Genomic DNA, 14,079 nt, shown 5'->3' on the forward strand with positions numbered 1-14,079 from the left:
GCTCCACCACATACCATTGTCCCTCATGACCTCATACACCTCTAAAATTGTCCTTCATGATCTCATACGCCTCTAAGAAGTCAACCCCCAGTCACAAACAAGGGAAAATCTGCAGATGCTGGTCAGCCAGTTGGGTTGGGGTATAAGGATCTTTGTTTTTAAGGCTCTTCACAGACTTTCAAAGAACCCCGATTGCTCCAGAAATGCTTAAACCAATCAGATTACTAAACTGTTAATAGAGAAAGTTCATGAAAGGGATTGTGCTTGCATATGTAATTAATCTCAATTCCTGTTTTCTCCCACTGGCATTAAAATATTCTTTAAAAAAAAAGATTCTTTTTCGAAGTGAATTTTTGTCGTGAACCTTTTCAAGCAGTGACTTTCCATACACACTAAAAGTGTTTTGATACAACAAAGTATTGATGAAGGGTCTCAGCCCAAAACGTTGACTGTTTATTCTCCTTGTCTGACTTGTAGAGTTTGTACGTTACTCGAAACATTCCAGCATCTGCAGAGTTTCTTGCGTTGACTTCCCAGCAGGCTCTAGGTTCAGCTTGGCTGGGAGGACCACGTGAGCGCTCTTTGGCATCGAGCGGCCCTGCACGTTCGTTCTTGATTCGGAGGACCGTTGTCGGCTCTTCGTCGCTGGAGGACTCGGGGTTGCCAGATCGGCACGGTGGAAGGGACCGGGACCGGCGGGCGGAGGTGGCGCCGATACAACGGGCTCAGCGGCGGGGTCGAGGTTTGGTTGTCCGGAAACCCCCGGGCCTGGCAGCGATCGGAGGTCGGAGCCGGGCAGGTGTGGCGGGAGATGCGGAGGGGAGCAGGAAGAGGGATGGGAAAGGAGGTGGGTAGGGGAGGAGGAAGAGGGATGGGAAAGGAGGTGGGTGGGTAGGTAGGGGAGGAGGAAGAGGGATGGGAAAGGAGGTGGGTGGGTGGGTAGGGGAGGAGGAAGAGGGATGGGAAAGGAGGTGGGTGGGTGGGTAGGGGAGGAGGAAGAGGGATGGGAAAGGAGGTGGGTGGGTAGGGGAGGAGGAAGAGGGATGGGAAAGGAGGTGGGTGGGGGAGGGAGAGGGCTGGACATGGTTTAGGAGAAAAAAGGATAGGGGATTGGGTGAGTGGAGAGGAAGGGGTGGGTGGGAAGGGGAGAAGGGCACATGTGGATGTTAGGAATGGAATCGGCAGTATGGTGGTGGGGCTAAATGGGGAAAGGTTAGGGGTGTTGAGGGGTAAGGTACAGTTGTATGGGAAGGTGTGCTTATGGTGAGGTGAGAGAGTAAGGGTTAATGGGGATAGAGGTGTGTCAATGGTGGTGAATGAATATGTTGAGTTACTGGTACTGGGGGTTAGAATGTGGGCAGAGAAGGGTGGTGGGAGGGGAAGATTAGGCTGGATAATTAGAGGGCAATGGAGTTATGTGTGACAAGGTGAGGCAGGGAAAACAGGATGAGGGAGATGGGAGTGGTAAGCTAGGGAGTTTGAGAAGGGGATGAGGTGATGAGTGGGTGTTTAGAGAAAAGCCTGGAGTGGTATGGAGAAGTCGGGGGTTCAGGGAATGTTGGAGGTGGGCTCCATAGAACTTTCCCTCCACAACTGTAAAATTGCTGGATTGCAAAGTAACAACAGTTGGTTGTGAATGCGAATGGTACGTCTCTGGCGCAATGTGATGCAGTGAACTTTGTCCCCTTTTAAGTTGGTAGGTGAGGGGCAGAAGGACGTTTGCATTCCCCGCTGTTCTTTCAGGTGGCCCCCATTCAATTAGTACTGAAACACTGATTGTAGAGAGGGATTAAGGCAGAAAAGTCAGCATCTGTAGAAGGAGAATTGGCCAGCATTTTGTGTCTGCAATGTTCTGTCAGAATTAGATGTATTATTACTGACACACAGTAAAATTAGTGCTTTTGTGGCAGAAAGGTGTAGAAAAAAGTTAAAACAAAACTGAATTATGCAAAAAGAAATAGCGAGGTTGTGTGCATGGACTGTTCAGAAATGTGATGGCAGATGGGAAGAAGCTGTTCCATTTGTGTGTATGTTGAATCTGGGTCTTCGGACTCTTGTTCCTCCTACCTGTTGCTAGTAATGAGAAAGGTGCATGTCCCAGGTGAATAAAATGGCCTCAGAAGGGCACAGTTTTGTGTAGGGAATGGCCTGTCCAGTACTGTACTGTTCTGTGTTGCCTTTCAGTGCGTCCAGTCTGGGGAGAGCAGCGGTAATCTGCTCACGATGCCGGACAAGGATAACTTCACCAGCGGCGGAGACAAGGGAGGCAGCAGCTCAGGTGACGTGTGCCGGGACTTCCTACGCAACGTCTGCAAACGGGGCAAGCGCTGCAAGTTCCAGCACCCGGAGGTGATCGAGGCCCCCGAGACAGGTGCCTCGGCTGACGAGCTGCCCCTGGCCAAGGGCGAGGTGCCCGTCTGCCGTGACTACCTGAATGGAGACTGCCAGCGAGGAGCCAAGTGCAAGTTCCGCCACGTGGAGTCAGAGCTCACTGGAGGTTGCGGCGGCTCCTACGATCCAGCGCGCCCGTCCACTGCTGCCGCACACCGCTTCGACCCGTGCACCGACCTCTGCGATGAGTACAGCGGGCACCTGCTGAAGAGGCGGCGGCTGGAGAGCATGCGATTCGACCTGTATGACTACGGCGTGCCGCGCCCCTTCCCGGTGGACTACCGCTACCTGGAGGAGGAGAACCTAATGCTGCGCAAGAGGGTGGAGGAGCTGAAGAAGCAGGCGTCCAACTTGATGGCCACCAACGAGGTCCTGCTGGAACAGAACGCGCTCTACCGCAACCAGCCCAAGGTGGTGACGCTGGCCAACGAGCAGCAGCTGGCTCCACCCACTGTGGCCGCTGTCACTGCCTACAACCACAGCATCGTGCAGGCCCACAACTCGCTGAGCAGCCAGACGCTGCAGTCCCGACAGGAGCTGGTGCCCGCCGCCAGCGCCAGGCCCCCGGCCAGCGCTGCCCCACCACCCCCTGGGCCCCACCTGGCTTCCGAGCTGGCCCTGGCCCAGACTATAGCTCAGAGCATGGCCACGCCCGTCTCCATCACACAGGCCATCCCGGGCATCACTGTGAGCCATGCCACCACCCCGATGGTCAGCTATGCCATCGCCTCACAGAGCATGAGGATTACGCCGATACCCCACTGAGGACAGTACCCCTCTTCACTTGGGGCTAGGCTTAATTACACATCTCTGACGTGTTCCCATTGCTTTTACTCTCAAATCCCTGTGTGATGCTGGACATCCCGATCTTTATAATGATAACCCAAGACTGTTCCCCAGCTTTTTATGGGGAACAAAGGCGCTTGTCTGCTAAATCAGGCAATTGACGGCAATTTCTGTGTGGAGAAAGAAACAGCAGCGGTCTTGGTTTTACAATATATAGTGTCTGCTCCAATACCGTTGGAAACTGGAGGTGAGGAACTCTGAGATTTATTTAGAAGCGACTGTACACAGCTGCATCACAAACGTTGGACAATTCAGATCAATTGTAATCCATGGCAAAAGATCCCTTGTCACCCAGTTACGTTTAAGATGTTTTAGCACATTTTGAGATGCAAATTGTTCATTCAGCGATTTGGAAGAATTGGAGTACGATTTCTATGTAAAGTTTCATCATTCATTACAGGGTACAAGTGGATTCGTATGTTATTTCCCCCTGACTCTGCACATATTTCCACTCCCTTTGAGCATCACAATCTCGACCTGAATCCTAAATTGTAGGAGTTATGAGACTTCATAAAAAACACAGAAACATTAGAAGTTTCCCACCAGCTGGTGCATGGAGACATTGTGCCTTTTCGTCATATGGTTTACATTTTACAATGAAGAAAATTGTTAGAGTTAACTTTACACAGTAATGCAGTTTTTCTAATTCTGTTTGATTTGTGATTTGACATCTGCTAAATAACCTGTTGAGAATTTTACCTGTCGTATGTATGGACTGGAAATCAATGCAGTTGCAATGGATTCCAGTAAGGAGCCAACCCCAATGCTAGCATTTAATGTGACACTATTTTGACTGAAGTGTGTATATCTTATCCACTGCCAAGACTGTATACTAACAGCAAGGTAGGAAAGCTTCACTATTAGCACAGTAACTTTAGCCGGATATTGATTATGGATTTATCTGTTATGTCAATGATGGCGTCAGGCACTGCCTTTGTTTACAGCACCTTGGATTGAGTGACTCAAATGAGTTCCTACTCCTGTGGTCCACTAGTCTGCAGTGGCCTTTGTGGACAAGCAGTATACTTCCTATTCTTTTGATTGTAATATTCACAAGAATCGTGCAGTGAAGCAGCTGCACTAAAAGGCTTTTCTGGAGTGTTAGACACTGAGTGCAGAAACTGCACCTTGTACACTAAGTGATTTGTATTAGCTACAAGATAAATTAAAATAATTGCAGGTGCTGGAAATCTGAAATAAAGATAGAAAATGTTTTAGGAAAACTCACCATGTCAGGTCGCACGTGTGGAAAGAGAAACAGTTAACAGCAGCTCGATGTCATGGCTGGTACAGCCACTGGCTCACAGCTCCAGAGAGCTGGGTTCGGTCCTACCTCCAGTCTGTTTGTCCTCCCGGTGACTGCGTGGGTTCCCCCCCCCCACATCTCTCAAAATGTGCAGATTGGTAGTTAAATGGCCACTGAAATTACCCCGATTGGGTAGGTGAGTGGTAAATCAGGGTAGTTGATAACATTGGGGGGGGGGGGGGGTGGATGAAATAGGAGTAATATCAGATCAATCTAAATGGGAGTTTGATGTCCAGTGCAGACCCAATGGGCCAAAGGGCCTGTCTCCACACTGTTTGAAACAAAAAAATATCAGTCATAGACTGAAAGTCTCTGACAGGCGATGAAACTGTATGACTGGGTTTTAGGTGGGGAACAGTTTATCAGTTCTAATGAAGAGGACAGGGCCTGAAACAGTAGCGCTCATTTCTCCTTCCACAGAGACTGCCTGACCTGCTAAGTTTTACGCCACCATTGTTTCTTTTACAAGTTTGCAAGATTCAAGGGGAGTCTGCAGTGGTACAAGAATTGATTTGTTGCTAATTCTAATCAATGGGCAATTTGTTTCCAGCCCATGGACTCTAGTTGCAATAAGACTTATTGATGGGGTGGGTTTTGTGGGAAGAAATGGCAGGCATTCTGTGCAGGTATCACTGAATTGTCAGGACCCAATTAACCTTGTGGTCCTCTGGAATATTTCTTAAATGGTATTTTTTTAAATCTCACAATTGCTGCAACCTTTTAAAGTGATGCAAATAAACTTGAATGTATAGTGCTATGAATATTAAACCTTGAATAGATTGTTCATTCATTATGTGCCATGTTGTATGATGTGGGCGATCACGGTCTTTCCCTGACCATGATTGTTCTTGGCAAATTTTACTACAGAAGTGATTTACCATTGTCGTCTTCTGGGCAGTGACTTTACAAGACGGGTGACCCAAGTCGTCATCAATACTCTTCAAGGATTGTTTGCCTGGCGTCAGTGATCGCATAACTAGGACTCGTGATCTGTACCGGCTGTTCATACGACCATCCAACACCTGCTCCCATGTTTTCATGTGACCCTGATTGAGAGGCTAAATGGATGCTGCACCTTGTCAAAAGGTGACCTGCAGGCTAGTAGAGGGAAGGAGCGCCTTACTTCTTTGGTAGAGATGTATTTCCCCCCCCCCCCCCACCCATTGAATGTATAGTCGTACGAATATTAAACCTGACTCTTTTTGGATTTGCCTGTTTTTCCTCAACAGCACCTTAATTTGAATATCCAATTGTAAGTTGTATCAAAGATTAAAGATTAGCTTTATTTGTCAAATGTACATCGAAACATGCAGTGAAATATATATCATTTGCGTCAAATCAACGAGGATTGCGCTGGGGGCAGCCTGCAAGTGTTGGCACATTGCATGCCCACAATTCTTTCTTGACATTACTGAAGGTCATATGTATTGGCTATTGATGCACAGATTTGTTTGAATAACCTTCTCAGGCAGTTGGTGATTTGATGTGCTTGGAACTGAGTGGGGGAACTGTTCCATGTCTTGCCCCTAAACATTTGCTGGATAGATTAGTTTCTTGCCTGAAGACATTTAAGTGTTAATCTACATATCCAAAGAGATTGATCAAATTAATGTGTCATCTTTGACTGTCCTCTGTACAACTGCCAAGGCTCTTGGATTCTCACCTTAATCCTAACCTCTTGGAGTTTTCCGTCTCCAACCAAAGGCCTCTGATGACACATTAACCATCAAGCATCTGTTTACACTAATCCCAACATTGTCCACTATCCCACCCCCAAACTCTCCCATTTATCCACACCCTAGCAACAATTTAGAGAGGCCAGTTAACCTACCAACCTATATATCTTTCGAATGTCAGAAACAGAGCAGAACAACCCATGGAGTCACAGGGAGAACATGCAAACGCCACATAAACAGAGCCAGTTGTCAGGGCTAAACCCAGGTCACTGGATCAGTGAGACAGTAATTCTTACAGTCATCACATCTTCCTTTAACTCGATACTGCTTGACTGTCAGCATTTGATATTTTTCTTTCAAATCTAGCATTTGCAGTTTTTCTTTCAACATTTGTGCTTTAGTATCTTACTACATTAACAGTCCTACAAAGCGGTTTGGATGACGTTTCTACGTTCTAAAGTCATTGTGTAAATGAATTTTTTAAAAAAGAGCTACTTGCCCTAATTTTAGATGCCAATATGTTCATGCAATCTCGTAGCTTGAACTCCAGCGATACGGATTTGCCCCTGGATTTCGCTCCAGTGAACAGTTTACAAGTCTGAAATGTTGCCGTAACAGAGTTCCCACACAGCAGAAAATGCTTGTGGCCACGACAAATCCATCCCACCAGTTTCCCAAATGCTCATTTGTATATATGGGTTGTACATCGGTTAGCTGTTCATAAGCTAGGGAGAACTGTATTAGGAATACATTTAGTGGCTACAATGTGATTTTATGACAGGGCCAAAATTGACCAAGTTGTGTCATTTAATCTGGTGGTTTCTTGTGTTCGTAGGTTCAGTGATCAGTTTGTTTTACGAAATTGTCCCTTACATCTTTTAAAGGTATTTGTCCTTTAATAATTAAGCCACATGCTCATTCAGCTTCAACCAGATGTGAAACAGCAGGTCAGTCAAAAGTTCCACCTTTATGGCTATTCACCCAATGCATTTTGTGGTCAATTCCAGCCTATAGTAAGGCCTGACTTGAGGCTAGGATCATCAATATGGTCCGACTGTGGGGACTACATTGGAAGGAGGCTTGCTGTGGGGCACCTGCTTGTTTTGGAAATCTACTCTGTTGTGATAAGCAGAGCTGTTTGATCCAGTGATATGGGAAAAGGGTGAAGGAGTTCCCACATGTAAGCACATTTTTAAAAAATGTCATAATCCAAACAACTCTCATAACCTTTATCTTGACACTGCACGTTCTAATTTAAGAAAATCGAGCCTTTAAATAGATTTTGATTTTAAATATTTTTATTTTCTATATCTTTTCCTAATAGACCATATCATGAAATTGTACATTTATTTCCTCATGGAATGATAAACATAGTTTTCGATGTTGATGTAAGCTGCTGAAAGAACTCCTGTGTCAGTTGCATTGTTCCTAGATATTAGCCTTTAAGAGAAACTGGCCTCAGAATTTGTAATATTATAATTAGAATAATGAGGTAATTTAATTAAAATATACATTGCTGTACAAGGTAGATGTAGAGAAGATGGTCCTCTCTGAGTAATGTTGAGGCAGGGAGATTATGTAACATTTAGGTTCACAACCCCCCAGACTAACAAGATAGACAGGCATTCAAGAGATTATTTCTGAATTCTGTTTTCTATCTGTTAACAAGTCCCCAATTCACATCAAAATATTACACCAATATCCTGTGCTTCATTGTTATAAAATAGCCTTCCTTCTGAGAATACAAATACATCACACTAAGAATGTTCTGTACTTAACTGTTCTGTGAATTAGTCACAAACTAAACTCAGCACATTTATCAGTTACAATTTCCCCCTCATAAATCCATGTTGGCTCTGTCCAATGTTATAAATTTAGGCATGAAATGACAAATAATGAAAATCCAAGTGGTAGTGTAGTGGTTAGCATAATGCTATTACAGCACCAATGAGCTGGGTTCAATTTCATGGGTATCTTTTAGGAGTTTTATACGTTCTCTCTGTGACTGTGTGGGCTTCCTCCTACATTCCAAATTAGGCCAGAAGGGCCTGTTACTGTGCTGTATCGGAGTGAAAGTAAAACAAGCCCAACCTTTGACACCTTTCGTTCTTCCTTCAGAGATGGATGGTTATGCCTTCCAAGGTTTTCCAGTTTCCTATCAATTATTAACTGTTTCTGTACCTTCGTTGTCTTCCCCAACTGCTTCTACTCACTCTACTCTAGACATTTGGCAACTGACATTTCTACCATGGATGTGTACCAGTTTTTCAATATCTGCAAACTTAATCTTGGCCCTCACATTTAAGTCTAAACCTCTCCCTCCCTCAAACATACACCTTAAGGGATCAGGTACTCTTCAGGGGGGAGAATTGCCTTCCAGTTGTTGACCATGAAATCTGTGCCTTTTGCCATTTTCCCTAGCATCCCATGCATTCCACTGCAATGTAGAATCTTGCTCAAAGCTTGAGTATAACCTGAAACTAGAGGTGTTGACGGCATTAATGTGCAATAAGTAAATACAAGCCCACAATCTGCTTCTAGTTGCGCAAGCCCTAAATTTTGGGAAACCCTTTGCAAGGTGCACCTTAGAGATTACAGTATTCAGTCACTTGCCTGCCTTGATGCCACCGTTTATATAATATCAAAACTTAACAGAACAATATTATATAAGTTTTATTACCACCAAAATTCTCGGCTGTCAATTATGCTGTGCCAATTTTCCTAGTACGCATTAACGCCATTTATTTAGTTAATTGACGCAGTGTTTGTATTAACTTCAGGTTGTCAAAATTTTCTTGATGAAGTATAAAATACAAAAGTTTAGGTGGAAGTTTGTAATGCGGTTGTGTGCTGATTACATACATCTGGTCACTTGTTAATATTACAGGCACTAAATCAGTTGTGCTCTGAGTAGGTCAGACAGTACACAACTCCATGTAATGCAAACCTTTAACTCCAAGTTTAATTCTTTAGAACATATTGATGCCTTAAAGCAGAGAACTGGAATTGTTCCTTAAGGAGAAGAATGAAGCAGTTTGCAGTTTTTCAGGTAAGATAAATATCCACTCTCTCCTGTCTTTCCAACAGCCTGGCTGTGGAGATAACACTGCATTAATATTGATTCTCTTGTCTTTCATAGGACTCCCACTATCTAAACAGGGCCATTACCAAACTCGAAAGGCTGATCTCTATGAAGGTGATGCCTTGTTTGCTGAATTCCTTGGTGCAACCAAATTATCCCCTCTCCAGTGAATGTGTTCTCTGCAAATGCTTGCCCGTGCCATTAATGTTACAAAAATAAACTCAATAAATGTTACCACCTTGATGCTATCCTGTGATCTTGTATATTCTATGAAGTGTGGTAGAAATACAGTAACTTACTATTATACCCCATTTACAGCAAATGCAAGAAGTGCTGACTCAAAGCAACATCTAAGGATCCCCACCGTCTGGATCGTCCCTCCTTCTCTCAGTTACTTTCAAGCAGGAAGTACAGAAGCCTGAAATCCCATGCTACTGGGTTCAAGAACAGTTTTTCCTACGATCGTCGGGTTTTCAAACCAACCTACTTTAACAATGGAAGAAAACAGTCCATCTCTTGCACTACCATGGACTTGTTTTTGTATGTGATTTTGAGCATAATATCATTGCTTTGCACAATCTTTCTCTTCTATAATTTCTATTGTGTATGTGATGAAGCTGTGTGTCTGGGAAGCTGTTCCAAGGGAGTTTTTCATTGTACCTGTATGTTACTGTACAAATTTGACTTGACTGTACAGCAAGATCCCATGGTCATCAAATGGTATGCGGATGACTGTGGATAACCCATTTCCACCTCTCCCTACCTGACATTCAAAATAGTGCAATGGATATCTTGATGTTCTCCTTAGCAGACTTCAGGATCTCATCTAAAAAGTATGTTCCTCTGTCTCATTCGCTCAGTTCACACTCCACTGGGAAATAACACTGTCAGTTCACGAAATACTTTTAATAATTTGTAAACTGAGCTGCTGAGTTTTTTCAAAGACTGGCTTTATCAATAGAGCCTCTTATTAACCAGGTGTACTTTCAGGTCTTGCAGTTAATGGGGAGATCCACAATGAAAAAGAACACATAAGACTGTATAGGAATAGAGCTTAGAACATAGAAAGCCAATATAGACCCTTTGGCCCCCAGAGCTGTGCCGAACATGTACTTAGTTTAGAAATTACCTAGGGTTACCCATAGCCTTCTATTTTTCTAAGCTCCATGTACCTAGTCAGGAGTCTCTTAAAAGACCCTATCGTATCTGCCTCCACTACCGTGGCCAGCAGCCCATTCCATGCACTCATCACTCTGCGTAAAAAATCTTACCCTGACATCTCCTCTGTACCTATTTCCAAGCACCTTAAAACTGTGCCCTCTTATGCTAGCCATTTCAGCCCTGGGGAAAAGCCTGTGACTATCCCCACAATCAATGCCTCTCATCATCTTGTACACCTCTATCAGGTCACCTCTCATCCTCCATCGCTCCAAGGACAAAAGGCTGAGTTCACTCAACCTATACTTATAAGGCATGCTCCCCAACCCAGGCAACGTCCTTCTAAGTCTACTCCGCACCCTTACTATAGTTTCCACATCCTTCCTGTGACCAGAACTCAGCACAGTACTCCAGTGGGGTCTGATCAGGGTCCTATATAGCTGTAACATTACCACTCTGTAACAATCTCACCGTTGGTGAAGGCCAATGCACCGTATGCCTCCTAGTGGATTTGAGTGTCCTTTGAGCTGGGACCCCAAGATCCCTCTGATCCTCCATACTGCCAAGAGTCTTAACATTAGTAGTATATTCTGCCATCATATTTGACCTACCAGAATGAACCACCTCACACTTACCTGGGTTGAACTCCATCTGCCACTTTTCAGCCCAGTTTTATATCCTATTGATGTCCCGCTGTAACCTCTGACAGCTCTCCACACTATCCACAACACCCCCAACCTTTGTGTTATCAACAAATTTACTAACCCATCCTTCCACTTCCTCATCCAGGTCATTTATAAAAATCACGAAGAATAAGGGTCCCAGAACAGATCCCTGAGGCACACCACTGGTCAGTGACCTCCATGCAGAATATGACCCGTCTACAACACTCTTTGCCGCCTGAGGGCAAGCCAATTCTGGATCCACAAAGCAAGGTCCCCTTGATCCCATACCTCCATACTTTCTCAATAAGCCTTGCATGGGGTACGTTACCAAATGCCTTGCTGAAATCCATATACACTACATCTACTGCTCTACCTTCGTCAATGTGTTTAGTCACATCCTCAAAAAATTCAATTAGGCTCATAAGGCATAACCTGCCTTTGACAAAGCCATGCTGACTATTCCTAATCATATTATGCCTCTCCAAATGTTCATAAATCCTGCCTCTTAGGATCTTTCCCATCAACTTAACAACCACTGAAGTAAGACTCACAGGTCTACAATTCCCTGGGCTATCTACTCCCTTTCTTGAATAAGGGAACAACATCTGCAACCCTCCAATCTTCTAGAACCTCTCCTGAACCCAGCAATCTCCTCCCTCACCCTCCACAGTAGCCTGGGGTACATCTTGTCTGGTCCTGAAGACTTATCCAACTTGATGCTTAGCAAAAGCTTCAGCACATCCTCTTTCTTAATGTCTATATGCTCAAGCTTTTCAATCCACTGTAAGTCATCCCTACAATCACCAAGATCCTTTTCCATAGTGAATTCTGAAGCAAAGTATCTCCTTGGTTCCATACACACTTTTCCACTGTCACACTTGATTGGTCCTATTCTCTCATGTGTTATCCTCTTGCTCTTCACATACTTGTAGAATGCCTTAGGTTTTGTTTATTCCTGCTTACCAAGGCCTTCTCATGGCCCCTTCTGGCTCTCCTAATTTCATTCTTCAGCTCCTTCCTGCTAGCCTTATAATCTTATAGATCACTATCATTGCCTAGTTTTTTGAACCTTTCGTAAACTTTTCTTCTTGACTAGATTTTCAACAGCCTTTGTACACCACGATTCTTGTACCCTCTCATCCTTTCCTTTCTGGAGTAAGGGTTTAAATGCAAATGTGTTCACTAGGTGGCGCTAAACTTCAATTTTTGCTGAGCCCAGGAAGGTAGTTTTGATCCGTTTCCCCTCCAAGTCTCCACTCCAAGTCTCCACAACACCGCTGCATGGCCATTTTCAGACTACAGCTGAACTTAAATATCTGGTTCCACTTTTCAGCACATCCAAAATGCACTGCTTTATTTTTATGTCCTTAAAAAATCTATGGATGAGAACAAACAGTCGATAATTTGTGCAGACATTTCGTTGGTAGCAGAAGCCAGATTAAGAAGATGAACGGATGAGGAAGAGTACAAACTGGTAAGTGATAGGTGAGACCAGGTGAGGGGGAAGAGATGAAGTAAGAAGCCAGGAGGTGATAGGTGGACCAGGTAAAGGGCTGAAGAAGCAATCTAATTGAGTATAGCAGACCATTGAAGAAAGGAAAAGAGGAGAACCTGGGGAAGGTGATAGGCAGGTGAGGAAGATAGAAGTAGAGTGGGTAGCCAGAATGAGGAAAATTCTGACTTATGCCCCTTCCTTTCCAGTGCAATGAAGGGTCTCAGTCCAAAACGTTGACTAATTATTCCCTTCCATAGTTGCTGCTTGACTTGCTGAGACTGCTTTGAGTCAGTGGACTCAATATTCAGGGATTAATCTTTGAGACTGAATAAATACGTCACAGTTGTCACCATCTTCATCTAGGTCTGTGTGGATGAGTGTGTGCTTTCGAGAACATACCAGACATACCAAAACCAAAAGAATAATAAACAAGGAGATTTATAGTCTTTTGAAACTAGATCTGGCATTTAAGACCAGCGATCTAGATCTATACAGGAAGTCCAGGCATCACCTGCTGAAAGCTATTTTAAAGGTGAAAAAACGATTCTGATTGAGGTTGGAGATGTAATCAAAACATCAGCTCTGGCAGGGTTTGTAGGTCACTACTTCATACAAAGCAAAACCTAACTTTGTGAATGGCTGCGATGCTTCACTCCCAGATGAGCTCAATACCATTTATGCACGTTTTGAAAGAGAGAATAAAACAACACCTGTGTGAATCACTGCAGCATCTGGTGACCCTGTGATCTCTGTCTCAAAGGCAGATGTCAGAACAACTTTCAAGAGGGTGAACCCATGCATTGCATTGGGTCTTCATGGTGTATCGGATACGGCTCTGAAAACCTGTACCAACCAACTGGCAGGAGTGTACAATGACATCTTAAATCTCTCACTGCTGAGGTCAGAGATTTCCACCTGCTTCAAAAGGGTGACAATCATACCAGTACCCAAGTAAAGCAGGGTGAGGTTCCTCAATGACGACTGCCCTGTAGCACTCACATCTGCTGTGAAGAAGTGTTTTGAGAGTTTGGTCAGGGTTAGAATCATAATCCTGCCTGGACCTGGACCTGCTGGAAATTGCCCTCAATACAATTGGTCTGCAGCCAATGCAATCTCACTGCCTTGGATCTTCTGAACAATAGTAATACCTATGCCAGGTTGCTGTTTATTGACTACAGCTCACTGTTCAACACAATCATACCCTCCTTTTTAATCAACAAACTCCAAAACCTGGGCCTCTGTGCCTCCTTCTGCAACCAAATCCTTGATTTCCTCACTGGAAGACCACTGCCTGTGTGGATTAGAAATAATTCCTCCTCCTCACTGACAATCAACACTGGCACACCTCAAGGATGCATGTTTAGACACTGCTCTATTCTCCCTACACCCACAATTGTGTGGCTAGGGGCAGCTCAAACAACTAAATTTGCTGATGGCACAACAATTCTTGGGATAATTTC

The 14,079-nt window shown here is 44.3% G+C and overlaps 1 protein-coding gene across 6 annotated transcripts in view; it reads left to right on the forward strand.

The window, feature by feature from the left end:
• Positions 1–9,549, forward strand: part of LOC140714162 (zinc finger CCCH domain-containing protein 10-like) — a 134,448-nt gene extending 124,899 nt beyond the window's left edge. The window contains exons 2-5 of one of the 6 annotated variants that reach the window (XM_073025014.1): positions 541–799; positions 2,185–5,629; positions 9,193–9,268; positions 9,359–9,549. In XM_073025014.1, the coding sequence (XP_072881115.1) occupies positions 2,224–3,156 (933 nt within the window). In that variant the 5' untranslated portion in view covers positions 541–799; positions 2,185–2,223 and the 3' untranslated portion in view covers positions 3,157–5,629; positions 9,193–9,268; positions 9,359–9,549. Of the gene's footprint in view, positions 1–539; positions 800–1,203; positions 9,269–9,358 lie in introns of those variants that run through there. The other 5 variants (XM_073025016.1, XM_073025017.1, XM_073025012.1 and 2 more) reach the window with 5 other exon arrangements.
• Positions 9,550–14,079: the final 4,530 nt, after the last annotated feature.

This window comes from Hemitrygon akajei, chromosome 21, assembly GCF_048418815.1.
Source record: "Hemitrygon akajei chromosome 21, sHemAka1.3, whole genome shotgun sequence".
Classification (NCBI taxonomy): Eukaryota; Metazoa; Chordata; class Chondrichthyes; order Myliobatiformes; family Dasyatidae; genus Hemitrygon; species Hemitrygon akajei.